The sequence below is a fragment of the Otolemur garnettii genome, unplaced genomic scaffold (assembly GCF_000181295.1).
Source record: "Otolemur garnettii isolate 467f Iridium unplaced genomic scaffold, OtoGar3 scaffold00023, whole genome shotgun sequence".
NCBI classification, from domain to species: domain Eukaryota; kingdom Metazoa; phylum Chordata; class Mammalia; order Primates; family Galagidae; genus Otolemur; species Otolemur garnettii.
Genome location: NW_003852418.1, coordinates 21636091 through 21652266, shown reverse-complemented (window position 1 = coordinate 21652266; position 16176 = coordinate 21636091). Strand labels below are relative to the sequence as shown.

General features: G+C 58.3%; 1 protein-coding gene across 1 annotated transcript; it reads right to left on the bottom strand.

Moving 5' to 3' along the window:
• Positions 1-2913: 2913 nt before the first annotated feature.
• SLCO4A1 (solute carrier organic anion transporter family member 4A1) lies at positions 2914-15911 on the bottom strand. Its single transcript, XM_003787856.3, has 11 exons — positions 15060-15911; positions 13969-14059; positions 12194-12315; positions 11644-11755; positions 9631-9785; positions 8400-8595; positions 7519-7684; positions 7249-7418; positions 6920-6984; positions 6408-6556; positions 2914-3646 (listed from the first exon to the last, which is right to left on the bottom strand). Exons 1-11 carry the CDS (start codon positions 15868-15870, stop codon positions 3503-3505), a joined length of 2181 nt encoding a protein of 726 aa, XP_003787904.2. The 5' UTR covers positions 15871-15911; the 3' UTR covers positions 2914-3502.
• Between the last annotated feature and the right edge of the window lie 265 nt (positions 15912-16176).

Here is a 16176-nt window from a genome sequence, read left to right as displayed (position 1 = left end):
AGCGCTGTCACAGGCCGGCTCTCAGACAACGCATCTAAATGCAAATCATTGCTCAGAGCAGTTGCGCCCATGGTTCATCTTCTGTGTCCCCCAAGGAGCTGGCAGGAGAGGACATGCCTTGGAAGTCCTCACCCACCTTCCCAGTTGGCTCTTCAGGGCCAGAACAGGCTCAGTACATGCCCTGGACCCATGAAGCATGCTGTGGCCAGTGGTGCCCCAAAGCTCTGCGTGGATGAAATGAACAGTCCTCATCATACCCCATGACGAGGGGGGGTCTCAGGACCAGTCCCCTTTGCAGATGGGAACACTGGGACAAGGGTAATGTCACCCACCCAAGGTTCCTTGTAAGGGGCATAGCCAGGACTTCACCCCAACTTCAGGGCTGGGCTCAGAGCCCCTATCCACTAGCACACAGGCAGTGTGAGTGTGCGTGTCTGGGGAAGCCACTTGGGCATGGTGCACACTCCCACTCAAGGGGCCTGTAAATTCACTTGATGCCCCACTGTCCCCTCAGGGGAGAGACACTCCCGAATTATAGGTGAGGAACTGTGGGGAGAATGGGGCCTGGGCCAGGCCCTCTCATCATTCAGCAAGCAGTTACTGAGAACTGACAGTGCTGCAGGCACTGATCTGAGTGAACAAAATGAAACCTGTGGGGTGCCACAGCGGGTGTTAGAGGGGGCACAGGCAGGGTGAGAGTACAGAGTGGGGCGTGGTGGGACATGGTGGGGCGTTCAGCCCTTGTTAGAAGGGGGGCACAGGCAGGATGAGAGTGCGGAGTGAGGTGTTGTAGGGTGCACAGCACGAGTTAGAGGGGGCACAGGCAGGGTGAGAGTGCAGAGTGGGGCGTGGTTGGACACGCAGCACTAGTTAGAGAGGGGGCAGGGTGAGAGTGCGGAGTGGGGCGTGGGCTGCCATTCTGCCCACAGTGATGGGGCTTCATGACCAAAGGCTGGGGAGGAGGCCAAGGAAGAGCCCTGGGGCCATCTAGGGGATGAGGAGTTGCAGAAGCCCTGGGGCAAGGCTTGGGCTGTGTGTGGTCATGATGGCTGTTGCAGGGGTTGCCTCAGCCAGGGCACAGTTTGACCTGACTGCGCTATGGAAGGTACCTCTGGCTGCTGGATTCAGACCAGAGTCAGGGTGGTGCAAAGATCCATCCCACCCAGAACTCTACCCATTTACTCTGCAGACAGGGGTCCCAATCCCTCCTTCAAGCCTTGGTTGACAGGAGGCACTTGGTGGCTCCCAGACTATCTCCCCTTCAGGATGGTCTCCACATCAGGCTGTCCTGAGCCCCCAGGTGTCTCCAGCTTCCTCTCTTCCCATGTGGTGACCAAGGCCGACCTGTGACTGGCCTGACTAAGACAGGTTTGGGCGAGACCCTGGTGCTTGGTCGCCAGCCCTGTGACTTGCGGCTTGTGATGCTGTGAGACCTTTGCTATCTTCTCAGGAGTTCTCTGCCTGTCCTTTCAAATTCTGTTTATGTCACTTAAGCACTGATGCCTACCCATGGCAAAGAGGGGTTGATTTTTCTGCTCCACGAACACCCCATTTTCCAAATTTGCTTAAGGCTGAAACTTCACCCATGACTGGGGATGCTCTTGCGGCTGCCTCTACATTTTAGTAAACAGAGAACTCAAGATGTGCTCAATGGGTTTTGCAAGAAGGGATTTTGTCAGCGTTATGATCCTAGCACTCAACATTCTCAGGCCACAGGCAGGTTCTTGGTGGGTAATGGGCTCTGGGCTTTCTGGGCCCTAGGTGCTCAGGCTGCTCAGGGTCTTTGCCATGAGGGTCCTGCCACACACATCCAAGGCTGTTGGGGGGAACCAGTGCTGTAGGTGCAGCCCTGGGGGTGGCTGGGGTGGGGTCCTGTGAAGATGCAGGTCCTGGGCCTGCAGTATCTGGCCCTCTGCAGGGGGCCCAGGCATCTGCACTTCTCCCCTCTCAGGTCAGGCCCCCACACCCCACTGTTCTTGGTGCTGGTCAGCTCCCTCCAGAGATGGACAGTGTGTCCTAGGACTCTGCCTGAGGAGCAGGGTCTGAGAGAACTAAGCTGCTGACCTAGGCAGCATCAGCTCCAAGCAGGGCTGGCCTGTAAGGGACAGGTGGATATCAGCCACAGCAAAAGATCAGGTTTGCATGTGATGTGGGGGGGACATCTGGCCCCCAGGCAGCCAGAGGAGTGGCCAGGATGCAGGGCAAATTCTTCATGGCCTGGACCTGGCTGCCTCTCTCCCCTTCACCTGGGGATCCTGTACCCTAACCTGGGGCAGAGGCCTGGGAGTGGCCCCTGACCAGCCTGACTGCTCCAGGACAACTATAAGGTGAGTTTTCTACACTGGCTCCTGGAGGTCTCTGCTGGATGGAGCCCCCAGGAGCCCAGGGTGGTTGCTGCTGCAGGGGGCACCTACCCACCCTCTCCACCCAATGTGCTCCCAGAATCAGTCCGCAAATAAGCTATGTGGGGCCAAATGGTTGTCACAGAGCCTGGGTCCTTCCACTAACAGCCCCTACAGCTGAAGGAAGGTCCCAGATGAGTCAGGCCACGGCCCCAACTCACCACCCTTCTGGAAGGAGCCAGGAGTCCCTGCAGACACAGAGCCACCCAGGAGTCCCTGCAGACACCCAGCCACCCAGGAGTCCCTGCAGACACAGAGCCCCCAAGCTTTCATACACGTGTCCGCACACACACTCTCCTGTGCCAATAGCAGCGTCCGGCTACCCCATCCTGGACTCGAATTTGCAAGGACAGAACCCAGGTCATTCATGGATGTCCCCGGAGTGGGGGAACTGGGATTGTGGCCTGGGGCCGGGAGTCAGGGACCTGCCTTCTGCTGGTCTCACACCCGGGATGGCAATACCACCACATCCCACAGAGTGACAAGTGCAAAACACACGTACAGGGACATCTTGTTTAAATAAGAAAATATATTACATGTGCAGTTTTGACTAGGACACACAGAAACAAACCCTCCATGGCAGACAGCCCTGCATCCTCCCAGTTGGGGTCACAGCCCCTGCCCACACACTCGGTACAAAACAAATTCTATAAATATGCTCTTATGCAAAATATGGTCCATAAATTTATATTTATGCACATTGCTCCCAACTGCAGAGCTACTCCACTCTGAGGACAGGAGGTCACAGCAGACTTTAAACCACAGGCCGAGCAGAAGGTTCCTGTGCAGAGTTGCTCCGGGGAACTACGTCTCATGTGGGCCTTCACTCTGGATCAGAGGCCCATGGCAAGTCCGGTAGGTGGGCAGCCATGAGCCTCCACGGGCCATGCTCAGGAGCTTCATCTTGGATGTGCCTCATGTTGTGATCCAGTCCCCCCAGAGACAGCGCCATAGGCCCCAGAACCAGTGCATGCCTTTCCAAGGGCCTCAGCTCTGCAGCGTGGGTGAGAAGTTGGCCCTTCAGAGAAGAAACTGAACGTGTGCACAGCTTGGGAAGTGCCAAGGGGCTGCTGGTGTCCCTGTGGTGGGTGGGTCGATGGTCAGACATCGCTCTGGAGCTGCAAGTCCGTGGGGTTGCAGGAGGCTGAGGACTGGCTGGGCAGAGAAGCTTCCAGGCCATCTGAAGACCCTGCTGGGGGCTTGTACAGGAAGCAGGCAGTGGCAAAGAAGAGGAAGCCCAGCACCTGGGGAGAAGGGGGAGCTGCTGGAGCACCTGGGAGCCCCCCAGAGCCCTGCATGCTGGCCGGGGTCCTGGGCCCTGCCCCACCCCACCTATAGTGTCCTCAGGAGGTCTTAGAGCCCAACCTGCTCTGGGGACAGACACAGCTTTCCCATATACCTGGGTCCCAGAGTTACAGGAGAAGGAAAGATACCAGATGACTGAACACAGAGGTACGGGAGGAGGCATGAGGAGCTTGTGGTGGGGGGCACTGCCCCCCACAATTGCACACATGTCCTCAGCCTCGGTACCTATGACTATGACCTTTTCTGGAAATAGGGTCTTGGTAGATGTAACTAGGTTAAGGATCTTGAGATGAGGTCTCCAGGATTTAAAGTGTGGCCTAAATCCAATGACTGGTGTCTTTACGAGAGGAAGGAGGGGAGATTTCAGACCAGAGATCCTGAGGGGACCGTGTTGGACAGACACAGAGCTGGGTGACACATGTGTACACCGAGATGGCCTAGAGCTGCCCTGAAGCTGGGACGGGGACCAGGACAGACCCCCCCAGCCCTGCCCAGGCCTTGCATTTGTTCTGTCCTGTCTCAGAACTGTGCAGAGATCTCTTTCTGTTCTTTTAGGCCACTTTGTTGGTGGTTTGTTGTCTCAACAGTCACAGAAACAGCTGGTCGGCCTTTAGCACCCGTGGCCAGGCAGGAGCTGATGCCATCTTGATGGGAAGTTCTCAGCCCACAGAGTCTGTTTCTTCCCCAACAGCCAGGGGCCACGCTCACCTCATGGGACGCACCCACAGCAGAAACCCACGCAGGCCTTAAGGATGGCATGGCGCTTTCCAGGCCACAGAGCAGAGATTTAAACTCTGGGTTTTAGGTGCAAACACCGCTGTTTCCTGGAGTTTCCTGCTGGGCTGAGGGCCCAAGGCTGTGCTCACAGAGCACGTTGCTTTGACTTGGTTGCTGTGGTGGAAGCTAAGTGCTCACGGGGGCGCTGCTGGCCCTTCTGAAATTGATAGGAAGCCAGACACGGTGCCTGTGGGCTGCACGGAGCCCAGGGGGTGCCTGAGGCAGGGCCTTGGCTTCAAGGACTTCCTGGGAGCTGCACAGAGGTCCCACCTTATCTTGGGGCACAAGACCCTCAGTGGGTGCCTGAACTGTGGGTAAAACTGAGCCCCAGCCAGGGACGCCAAGGTTCCCTTTCCCTTAAAGAAGTGTTTTGTGGCTTCTCTTTGGCAAGTCCGGTCGCCAGCATCACTGCTTAGCACTTCAGGACCTTTGTTAAGTGAAATTAGGGCTATGTGAAAAGAAAACAATTTCAGGACCTTCCAAATTTATTACGCCAGGGGAAAGGTTAAGTCCTGAAAACTGAGTCATGTGACATGGCCTCGGGCCTCTCTACTGAAGCCTCCCTGGTAGCCAGGCTTTCCGCGCTCCCTGCAAATCCCAGCCCCATGGTATGGACTCAGCATCCTGAAAGGGTCGCCTCTTTACAAAATGAATGTTAAACAACCCCTTCAGAGTGAGAGTGACAACGGCCAGTTGGGCATCACATGTGGGGTAGACCTGGTGTAAGGGGCCAGCCCTGCTTGCTGTCCCTGCCTACAGCACCAGGTCACCTGCCTGCGTAGGAGTGCTGGTCACCACTCTCCTGTTCTGCCCGTGAATAAACACCCCTCAAACGGGAGCTGAGCCTCTTAGTTATTTTAGGTTGACAGTTACTTGACTTGAGCACGGCCAGAGTGGGACACCTGGCTGCCTGTGATAACCCAGCCAGTTACCAAGTATCCAGGGAGCAGGAGTGCCAGCGGTGTGGAGACCCTGCACAAATCCGCCCTGGGCAGGGCGAGAGAGAGTCCATTCTGCTGCACGGAACAGAGCACAATTTTAAATTTCTGAATTGTTTATTTCTGGAACTTTCTGTTTAATATTTTCTGGCCTCACTTGACCTGGGATAACTGAAACCCAGGAAAGTGAAGTCTCAGGTCAGAGTGGGCTATGTCTGTAAATGAACCTGTAGCTTCTGCTCTCCCAGCCCCAGGGGAGACAGGCAGCTGGTCTCCCCTTCCCTCAGGCAGCTCCCTCCTGGACAGCACCTGGGCTGGGGGCTGGAAGCTGGAAGCTGCACTGGGGTGTCTGCTGCCCCAGGGAGGGGCCTTGAGACCCTCTAAGTGACAGGTCCTGAGATTTCATTGTGTTTTGAAGGTTTTGTGCTTTCTTTCTTCTAATGAGGAAATAAAAAATGTAAATGCTGTGTTTCTTCCTAGGTAGTGCATGCCAAGAGTTAGGACAGGAGGTTTCTCCCCACAGTTTGAGAAGTAAGGGCCAGGTTCAGTGACAGGGTCTCAAAACACACGGCAGGACAGTGACAAGACCAAGGGCTCTGGGCAGGAAGGCAGGCCCAGGAAGCTGCTTGTTCAGAAAGAGCTTATTTTTATTTCCCCCAAACTTTCAGCTAACAGGTGCCACCAGGCAAATAGCCAGGGCCACACTGCTGAAGGGACACTCCAAAGGCAGGGAAAGGGCACTGCTCCCAAGGCCTGGGCGGGGGGCGCTGGGGCTCAGACTGAGCCCAGAAGATGACCCTAGGCCAGGCCTCCTCCCTCTCCTACTGTGGCCACCATGTGTCATGAATCTGCAGGTGACCTGGGGCTGTGATTAGAGCCACAGAAAGAAAGCCCCTGGGTGTCCCAAAGCCAGAGCCGTTGGGGGAAGAATTGCCCTCCCACCCAGGGAGCTGACTCTCGGATCCCTCCCCGAGGCCCAACTCACCTTGTACAGGAGCCCCACGACGAGCATGTAGCGGCTCATGGCTGCGTTTCGATACACGAAGCAGGAGCCTTGGCGGCCACACTGGTCTTGCCAGAGCAGACACGCCTTGTCGATCACCCAGCCAAAGGCGATGGGTCCTGGGATGCCCCCTGCGGAGACACGCTCACTCAGCACCTGACTCAGGGTGGACAGGGCAGTGGTGGACCTGGAACAGCTCTGGGAAGGTGATACTGGCCATGGTGTTTTCACAGGGAAAGGGGATTTCAGTGTTCCTTTCTCTGGGAATGTGGAGTCTGGTTGGGAGTTCCCATGATCTCCAAGGAAAAGAAACCCTCTGGGCAAACCAATGACGATGGGCCCCTCTAGTGGTCGCTTAGGGAATGAAACCCTTTCCCAGCTGGACATGGCCAGGTGCTGGCATGCACACCCCAGGGGGGACGAGACACCTACTGGGTGCCCTTATGCAGTGTTTTCACTGCCCAACTGGCCATGGCCCTCCTGGCACACAGTACCTAGTGTTCTAACCACAATCCACTGGATTCCCAGGGCAAAGGATCTCTGCCGGTCACAGACACACCTGCAAAAGAAAGCCGCAGCATGGGTACCCACACGAGGGGGCTGCACGCCAAGTCACATCCCCATGCCAGCAGCTGGGTTCTGGCCAGGCCCCTGGCCACATCACCACCTCCCTAGGTGGCCAGCACCTCGCCAGAGGTCAGAGACAGACAGGCCTGCTTTGCAGGGGCCAGGTGTGTCCCCAGCCCTTTCACAGGATCTGCAGAGCTCCACCTTCCAGGGCTGCAAGAAAAGGTGCCGGAGAAAAGCAAAACCCTTGGCTTACCGTAAAGTTGCCGTTAGTGCTGGAATGCTGCTGAGGAATGTAAAGAAAATTACAACGAATACGAAAACCAGAAGGAGGGGCTTTCTCTGACAAGTTGAAGTGCATTTCCCTGCAGTGGCATGGCCAAAACCAGAGGAAAAATTCTGAGGACAGCTACAGTCTTGGTACACCTGAGGAGCCCAACAACAGCGCTGATTACAGGAGGAAGGAGCAAGGGCCCCTTCCCAGGTTCTGGGTGGGGGTCGGGGCCGCGGGCAGTGTCCCACTCACCTTCTGGCCACCCAGGTTGGTCTCAGCAGCTGCAGGGCATCCTGCATGGCAGGGCGAGTAGTAGGTGAGGCCGTCCGAACCACAGACGGGGCTGTACTGCTCTGGCTGGCAGTGGCAGGCTGCATTGCAGGGCAGCGTGAGGTTCAGGTGTCCTTCAGGCAACAGGCTGTGGGGGGAAGGGGAAATGGGACCCAGGCCGGGCACATGGGCTCCTGCAGGTACAGGGCAGCCTCACAGCATGGCCTGTCCCTACCCAGCAAGCTCTCTGCATCTGCAAACTCTTTAAGCTCACACCACCCAGAGTGTGTGACACATTGCCTCTGACCCCACATCCCTTATCCCTTTCGCTGCTTGTAATGTCTGACAGTGCTACAGGGGCCTCTGTGCTTCCCTGTGTCACAGGCCACAGCCACAGAGTCAGTCTGTAGCATGAGCTCCTGGGTAATAAGCTCAGGCCAGGGCTCAGTCTGTGTGCTGCACGTGGGCCTCCCTCCTGCCTGTTGGGTGGCTCTCACAGTCCTCCCACATGGCAGCAGCCAGGAGCCAGCCCTGGGCCACTATCCATGTCCACACGGGGACGCTCCTAGGACCCTGTGAGCTGGGCTGTGATTGTTTCATTTTACAGAGGAGACGGTTGAGGCCGAGAAAGGGATGAGACCCTCCCTGGGACAGAGTTGGACTTGAACTGGGGCACTCCATAGGTGTCATCCATGTGAACGGTCATTAGGGAGGTGGGTGCCCGCTGAGGGCACTGCCCTTGCTGGCGGTGTGCTATCATAACCCTTTCCAGAAATGACCTAAGCCCAGACTGTTTCGACCCATTCCCAAGGGCTGCTGGTGTTCAGGGGCCTCCCCCTACCCAGGTGCCACCTGGCCCTCACCTCCCATCGTAGCCATCCGTGACGCCTGCCATGGGCACGTTGGGGCAATGCAGGGAGAAGACAGAGATGCCCAGCAGGCTGGCCAGGGCACACAGCAGGCAGAACCTGACCACCCCAGGGCCACGGAGCTTGAGCTTGTTCACGAAGAAGCCACCCAGGAAGGTTCCGCCGCCACCTGCTGGCACCACCAGGTACCCTGGGGAGAGGTGGGACTTAGCAGGACTCTGGAAGCCCCCAAGCAGGTGGGGAAAATGAGCCACAGAGGGCTCAAGCCCCCCTGGCAGTGCTCAACCCTGAGCCTGAGCCTCAGCTGCTGTGCAGGCAGAGCCCCCTCGGGCCCTGTCCAGCGGCCTGCAGAGAGGATACTCCAAAGGCCATAGGCCACAGGGGCAGGCCAGGACCAGAGAAGGAGGGCCCAGTAGCCCCAGCCCTAATGCGAAAGCTAGTCACTGCCTTGGTGGTCCCCCAGGGCAACCACACTCTCCTGGCCACTTCAGTCCCTGCTGAGTCCCTGCAGCCACTGGCCTCTGGCACAAAGCTGAGTTGAGCTTCCAGACACCCAGTGATGGGGGCAGGTGGGGGTGGGGTGGGGCTCCCCACAGGTGGTGGAGGTGAGCCCTGGGGCAGGGGGAGGAGGCAGGACAGGGAGGATTCTGAGAGGGAGTTGTCCTAGGTAGGGGTCTGTGTGTGGGGTCAGCCTGGAGGGACCATGCAAGTCAGGGAGAGTGGGGGAGTGTCCAGAGAATAGACCCTTGAAGGGTGGGTCCCCACATAGCCCTTCCCAGCAGGCATGTCACCAGGTGGCATAGGATTGATGGTGGACCCACAGACATCTCTCAGGAGGGGCCCACCCTCTGCAGGCCCTGGGATAGCTGCCCCCCAGCGTACAGGCACAGACAGGGACAAACCTTCCAGGAGAAAATCTCAGAGGCTGAGGCCAGGTGAGTGGTGGAGCCCACCCCTGGCCCTCCCACCCGGTCAGTGGTCAGTGACTGTAATGGCATTTCCCAAACCACACCCTTGGAGGTGCAGTCCTGCCTTCCCAGCAGGCAGCGCTGTGTGGCTCCTCACACCCCTGGTAGAGCCCTAGGCGTCTTCAGCACCTGTACCCAGGGCTGGTCCCCTTGCCTCCCTGTGTGCCCCATCTGGGTCTTTCTAGAAGATGTTCTGAAGACCCCAACTCATCTGGAAACTAAGGAGAAAGCAGAGGACCCAGGTTCAGTTTTCTCACCAAACAAGGTGGCAGCTTCGGAGGCACTCAGGCTGAACTGGGACTCGAGAAACTTAGGGCCAAATGTGGACATGCCAGCGATGAGTGTGGCCTCAGTGGCCCCCGCCAGGCAGAGGAGGATGAACGTGGGGTTCTTCATGAGTAGCCAGATGGAGCTGGACAGGGGAGCAGCATGGAGACCAGAGAGAAGAGACAGAGGGTCAGAGCGGGCCAGATCCAGGGTGTGAGGGAACCACTGTTCCCAGACCGTAGCTTCCTCCCCTGAGCACAGGGCCCCAGTTCTGGGAGGGAGTGAAGTGGGGTGCAGAGAGCCCAGCTGGGCTGCAAGGCTGGGCTTAGGCAGGCAGGCAGTGGCCAAGCCTGTGGCCACTTGTCCTGAACACTGTAACTGGGTATGGAAGACCCTAATCACAGCCTCAGCCGCCCCTGCTTTAAGTAGGAGTGACCCACGTGGTCTAAGGCCCTGTTCAATCATTCCTTGTGGCAATGCTGCTGACTAGGGAGCTGGTTGGGGGAGGCAGGGGTCACCACGTCCAGGATTCAGCATCATTTCTGCTGATCATAAAGCACATTTGGGCAATAAATTTTGAGTGCCCACTCCTCGGGAGGGGACATTGAAAGTGGTGCCTCCTTTGTTCACATCCCCAGTGGCCCTGTTACCCTCACCTACAGCTCAACGGTGCTTTCTAGACAGAAGCGAGAGAGCCTGCCTGGGCTCCAGGCTGCTCAGCTGGGCAGGGGTTAGTGTGCAAACTTCTTCATTTGCTAATCCCAGCTTATAGGCTGCTCTGTGAAATTCTTGTGCTGAGTCCACCCGAAGACTCAGTAATGGCTCTGATGGAGGGCAGGCAGCATGACCCAAATCTATGTACTGCCAGCCTCTGATTCAAGGAGCTAACCTGGGTGTAGACCTACTTGTCACCAAATGAAGTGGCAGAGGCCCAGGGTCCCCATGTCCACAATGGTGACCAGGCTCAGGACCTGCCACTCTGGCAGTACCAAGTGTTAGGAGGGCCAGGCTGGCCGTCTCTAGGATGTGCCAGCAACCCTTGGCCACCATGGCCCTTGGCAGCTTGACCCATGAGTCACCGCTCCTTGTGGGGCAGTTCCTAGTTTCTCTGGGGTCTGACAGGAGGTGGAAAGCCACCCAGAAAAGCCCTGGGAGGCCCCTCACCCCTGCTTAGTGGACAGACTGGGGCTTCTGCTGGTGGCCCTGGGCCCTGCCCCTTCCACCCCACTACCCACAGCTCTTCACCCCCATGTAACCACCATGGCCTCAGGAATGTGCTGGTGGGCACATGAACTTTGGGGAGAGCTCAATACAGAGGAGAGACCTAGGTCCCCCGCCCCTGCACTTTCTCTCTAAGACTCCAACAGCCTGGGGCCCTGGGTTGTCTCCACAGTGTGAGAAGAGGCCAAAGCAAGACCAGAAAGGGCAGAGCAAGGGCAGACAGGCCAATAACTACCCAAGGATGGGGCTGGACTGCAGGCAGGGCTGCTCTTCTCTGGTCTTCAAAGACCTCTCTGTGCGCCCCACCATGGGCACACCTGCAGGAGAGGCCTAATGAATGGCAGTGGAGGGGGCTGGGGTTGCTCAATGGGGTCACTCAGGAAAGGGTCTCAGGGTTGGATCAGCTTCTTTGGTGATCCCTGGGACACACAGTCTGAAGGGGACACTGGCATGGACAAGACTTGCTCCATGGTCACAGGAGCTAGTGTAGCCCCAGGAGCCTCCACAGAGGATGGGCCCAGGACCCCTGGCCCCATTGGGCTGACCACAGCAGCTACTGCCCTAATCCAGGGTCTGGGGCCCTTGACCCAGGAGACTGTATTTGTTGCTCCTTAATCTTTTAGCCCAAGTTCCAGGGTCATGACAGAGGCCTTCCCCATGGACCCTGGAGGGATCACACTGCCTCTCCCAGGTGGGGCCCTTGGAGGGCTGAGGACACAGGTGTGGCCTTCCCCCACTCCCTGCCTTCACCCGCCACCCCCACCACCCCCCCACATCCTTACAGGGGCAGGTCTCGGATCGTTTTCCCAAAATCCGGGTTGCTCTGAGCCTTGCAACTGTCAACTTTCAGCTGCTGCGTTTCTGATGCTCTCATGACCACGTAGTGCTGGGAGCCTGGAGGGACACATGGTCAGTTAGAGGACACATGGCCAGTTAGAGGACTTGCCCCGGACTCCTCCCCATCCTGAGTCTGAGACAGAAACTGTGTGAGAGGTGAGAAGCCTAAGTGACAGCCACACACAGGACCATCGGGAAGGAGAAGCTGACAGCCCCACTCTGGTTGGTATAAGCCTGTTCCAAGGCCTGACAGGTGACGCTGCTAGGGCAGAGGAGAGGCCCTGGGACGAGGACGGCTGCACACAGTGGACAGGCCTGCTCTGCCCCATGGCCAAGTGGAAGACTGAGATCAAAGGGTCCACTGGACAGAAAGTGGGTTTGCTGCAGCCTCATGCATGGCAGGGACCAGGACAGGGCAGGAAAGGGAGTGTCCCGGCCTCCCGGGACTGAGGTGGGCTCCATGATGCGGGGCTGGGCTGGGGCAGAGAAACCCACCTGGCAGCTGGCGGGGGTAGCCAAGGATGGGAATGGCAATGAGGAGAGCGGCAGCCCCTGTGCCCAGGAAGCCAATCCACCAGGCACCCACCCACAGTGGGCTCTCAGTGGTCAGCTCCGTTCTGTCAAGAGAAGCAGTGGCACTTAGGTCAGCATGTGGCTACCATGTCCTCCATGGTACACACACTGGGTAACCGAGGAGACCTCCAGAGTCCTTCTGCATAATTGATGCAGGCCTACAGCAACGCTGGCCATAGTCACACCCCTTACTTGCTGCACCCTAGCTTGGGATACTTAGGACAGACGCTCCACACCTGACCTGTCTGTTGGACCTGAGGACACTGCCCTCAGTTGGTCCTCAGACGGACCACGGCAGGGCTGTGGGGGGACGCTGCTCTGCAAGCAACAGCAGGGTGAGGTGTGCCTCCCCACCAGTGCAGAGGGTGACAGATGGTGTCCCCAGGGCCTCATGAAGCTTGGGGACAGAGAGCCCAGCTGGAGCACTCCGGGAGCTCCCTGCAAAGGGACTGTTAAGGCTCGTAAGATCTGCACACACGTGCGCTCTTAGGTTGTAAGCAAGCGGGAAAGAACCTATCAGATCAGGCAGCCACAGAGAACAGTAAGAGTCTGTCCCAGCTCCAGGCTGCTGGGAATGCTTATCGCAGGCAGGAGGTGGCTGAGAAAAGAACAGCAGAGAGAGGTGGAAGGGACAGAAGGGACGCAGGGAGCGTCAACACCCACGAGGCCGCAACTAGCCATCATGGGAACCTTGTTCTAGCACTTTAATGCCGCGGCCACCTCCAGGGCCAGGCCCTGGCTCTGCCCCCACCCCCCTTCAGGTGTGCAAAGTGGGCCCAGATCCCAGAGCCGGAGCGGACATGGCGGACAGTGAGAGAAGCGTCCAGATCTAAGGCCGCAAGCCCCGACCTACCTCCAGGCTCTCTGCACAGAACGTGCACGCTTGGCCCCGTGTTATCAGCCCGAGGCCAGAGGAGGCTTTTACAAGAGGTCAGAGAACTAGAAGCCCCGACGAGAGGCGCCATCTGCAGAAAGAGGCCCGAGGTGTAGTGGTGCCCAGGACACATCTCAGTGGGCAGTCAGGAGAGCCTAACAGGAGCACCGCACACGGAGGGGCAAAGACGGACCCTCCAGAGCCTGCAGGGTCAGCAAGGGCACATGGCGTCCTCTCCCCGCCCTTGTCTGTCTCTCCGTCTCTATTTCTGGCTCTCTCCGTCCCTGTCTCTCTGTATCTCTCTGTCCCTCTTTGTCTCTCTGTTTATCTCTCTGTCACTGTCTGTCTCTGTCACTGTGTCACTCTCTCTCTCCCCCTCACTTTCTCTATGTCTTTCTGTCCCTCCCTCTGTCCTCTCTCCCTCCCTCTTTTTTTTTTCCGCTTTCCCTGAAAATTTATAAAAACTGGCACCACAAACAAAAGATACAAGGAAATGAAAGACACAAAAGAATCTCAGTTCACTTAGAGCGAGTGGCCAGGGCTGGCTGGGCTTTGAAGCACTGGGGCCTCCGGCCACCATCTGTCTGCCCTGCCCCCTCTGCCAGGCCAAGCTCCCAAGGCCACCCACGGACCACAGAGTCCTGCAGGGCCTGGCCAGCCCCGGACTTCCTCCTGCGGGGGCCCAGCACCCATGCTGCGTGCGGCAAAACGCCCCCCACTCATCAGAGCCGCACTCAGGGACATGGAGGACTTCTCTGCAGACAGGACTTCTCAGCTCTGCAGTGCTGAGGGACAGGCGGAGGGTGTGCCTGCAGTCACTCACCGTTGGCCCACTTCTGTGAAAATGTTGAGCAGGGCGCCTCCAATCAGGTAGCCGGCGGCTGGCCCGAGGATGGCCGCAGTGTAGAAGATGGCTGGAAGGGAAGAGAGGTGTTGGGCCCCGAGGGAGGTGGGGGGGGCGCTACAGAGCCCACCTCTGAATAGAGGCCCCCTCCTGTGCAGCCTCCATGGGGTCTGATGTTGGTCAGTGTTAAACTTTTTAAAACTTCCCCAAAGCCAACCTCACATGCCATGTGGACTCTCGAGAAGAACCACGGACATGCCCAGGGAGAAAGGGAAGGGCCCCAGAGCTGGGACCCAGCAATCCGACCCAGCAGCCCCGCATTCAGTTTGGAAGGGTCAGCATGGCGGACCATCCCCTCCCTGGAGTGACGGGATTCTCAGTGTGCCCTGGGTCCTGGAGATGGCACTGCCAATGGCTGAGATGGACAGAGCTCAAGGGGCATGTGAGGAAAATCTGGCCAGAGGCCCTCTGTGGCCGTCACTGAGGTGCCCTTGGGAGGGCCAGGCAGGAGGAACACACAGGAGTGGGGGTGGGTGGCAAAGCAGAGAGGGTCTCCCTGCCTTTCACCAGCAGGAGAGTGGGACCGTGGGACATGCAGCCCCTTGGGCCTGGACACAAAACTCTGGTGATTGTGACCCATGGGCCTGAGCTGCTTGCTTTTCCCCCTCAGGGCAGTGAGTCTCCCTGGTCTTTCCACCTTTCCAGTCCTGTGCAGCCGGATCTGGCAGATGTGCTCCAGGGAGGTGGATGTGGTCAGGGGCTCTGTCCCCCATTACTGATCCACATAAAACTCCTCCCAGCTAAACAGGAGGCTCCTGCAGGAGCAGACCTGGGCACCACCCCATATCACAGCCATGCCCCTCGGTCCCCGAAAGGCCAGCCATGCCCTGTGTGCAGTGCTGGAGCTGAGGTTCCTGGCAAGAAGGGCAGCATCACCGTCACCCCTGGTGCTTGGGTGGAAATGAGCCCACATGGGAGATCAGACAGCTCCCTGGTCATCGTCCATCCTGCCAAAACCACCCTGTGATCACTGGCCAGCCCATGCTCCCACCCCTGCCAGCCCCACTCACCAATGTAGACGGGCGAGTAGCTGGATTTGACATTCTCGTCCAGGTAAGTGACACCCAGTGTGTAGAGGGGTGTGGCGCCAATGCCGTGCAGGAATTGGCCCAGCATGAAGACCAGCTGGTAGCTGGACAGGCCTGAGGTGCTGTCCCCGCATGCTACACTCCGGTTGGCCGGGCACGACGCCACCCATGCGTCCTCCCGCACCTCATAGTGACCGGTGGTGAAGTGGGGCAGAGCGAACACCAGCGAGCCGGCACCCATGACTAGCACACCCCAGCCCAGCCAGCGTGGCTTGTGCCCGCTGCCCCCAAAGTAGCTGACGAAGGTGAGGCAGAGGCAGGCGGCAATGTCATAGGCGCTGGCGATGAGCCCACTCTGGTAGCTGTGCAGGTCAAAGCGGCGCTCGATGGAGGTGATAACGGTGTTGATGAAGCCGTTCACGGTCATGCCCTGCAGGAAGGAGGCCGCGCACAGGAAGAACAGGAAGCCCTTGGGCGTGTTGAAGGCCTGTAGGCACATGGGTGTGAAGGCCAACCAGCCACACGCTGTGCTCTGTGGCCCAGCCGAGAGGTAGGGCACCTCATGGGCCGCCTGGGCACTGTGCTTCTCAGAGTCACACAGGGGCTGGCTGCAGGTGTCCAGTGGGCTGTGGGTGGCAGAGTGCAGGGAGCCAGGGCTCAGGGGTGAGCCCAGGGACATCCTTCTGCTGGGCAGGGTGTGCTCGATGCCATTTTCCAGTGCTGACGCAGGACTGGGGAAGGGGAGTGGCAGCATCGAGACAAAGGGTTTGTCCCCCATCGAGTGCTGGGGCATCTCTGTGCCTGGTGGAAGCGGGACCTTGTGGCTTCAACAATGTGAGGCAGTCACCCAGTGGTATCCCAGTGGCCTGGAGTGTTCTGTGGGAGGAACTGCTGGTTAGCAAGTGGCATCTCTCCGCGAGCACATGGGCACACTCCACACCTGGTGGCCAATGGCTCCTCCCGCCTCACATGGAGTTGGGTAATGTCCACCTCCCTGACCAGTCCCCTCCCCAATCCAGGACAGACTCTGGCCAGACCCACACTCAGGGCATCGCTTCTCGTAGGCTGTGGGGGCAAGGGGAGCAGTCCTGTCACAGGG

Excerpts from the sequence above, each read along its gene's own strand:
- SLCO4A1 (XM_003787856.3), bottom strand. The coding sequence starts at position 15,870 with ATGCCCCAGCACTCGATGGGGGACAAACCCTTTGTCTCGATGCTGCCA. Across the intron at positions 14,060-15,059 it reads CTACTCGCCCGTCTACATTG|CCATCTTCTACACTGCGGCC; the intron begins GTGAGTGGGGCT and ends CTTCCCTTCCAG. Across the intron at positions 12,316-13,968 it reads TTCACAGAAGTGGGCCAACG|AACGGAGCTGACCACTGAGA; the intron begins GTGAGTGACTGC and ends TTCTCTTGACAG.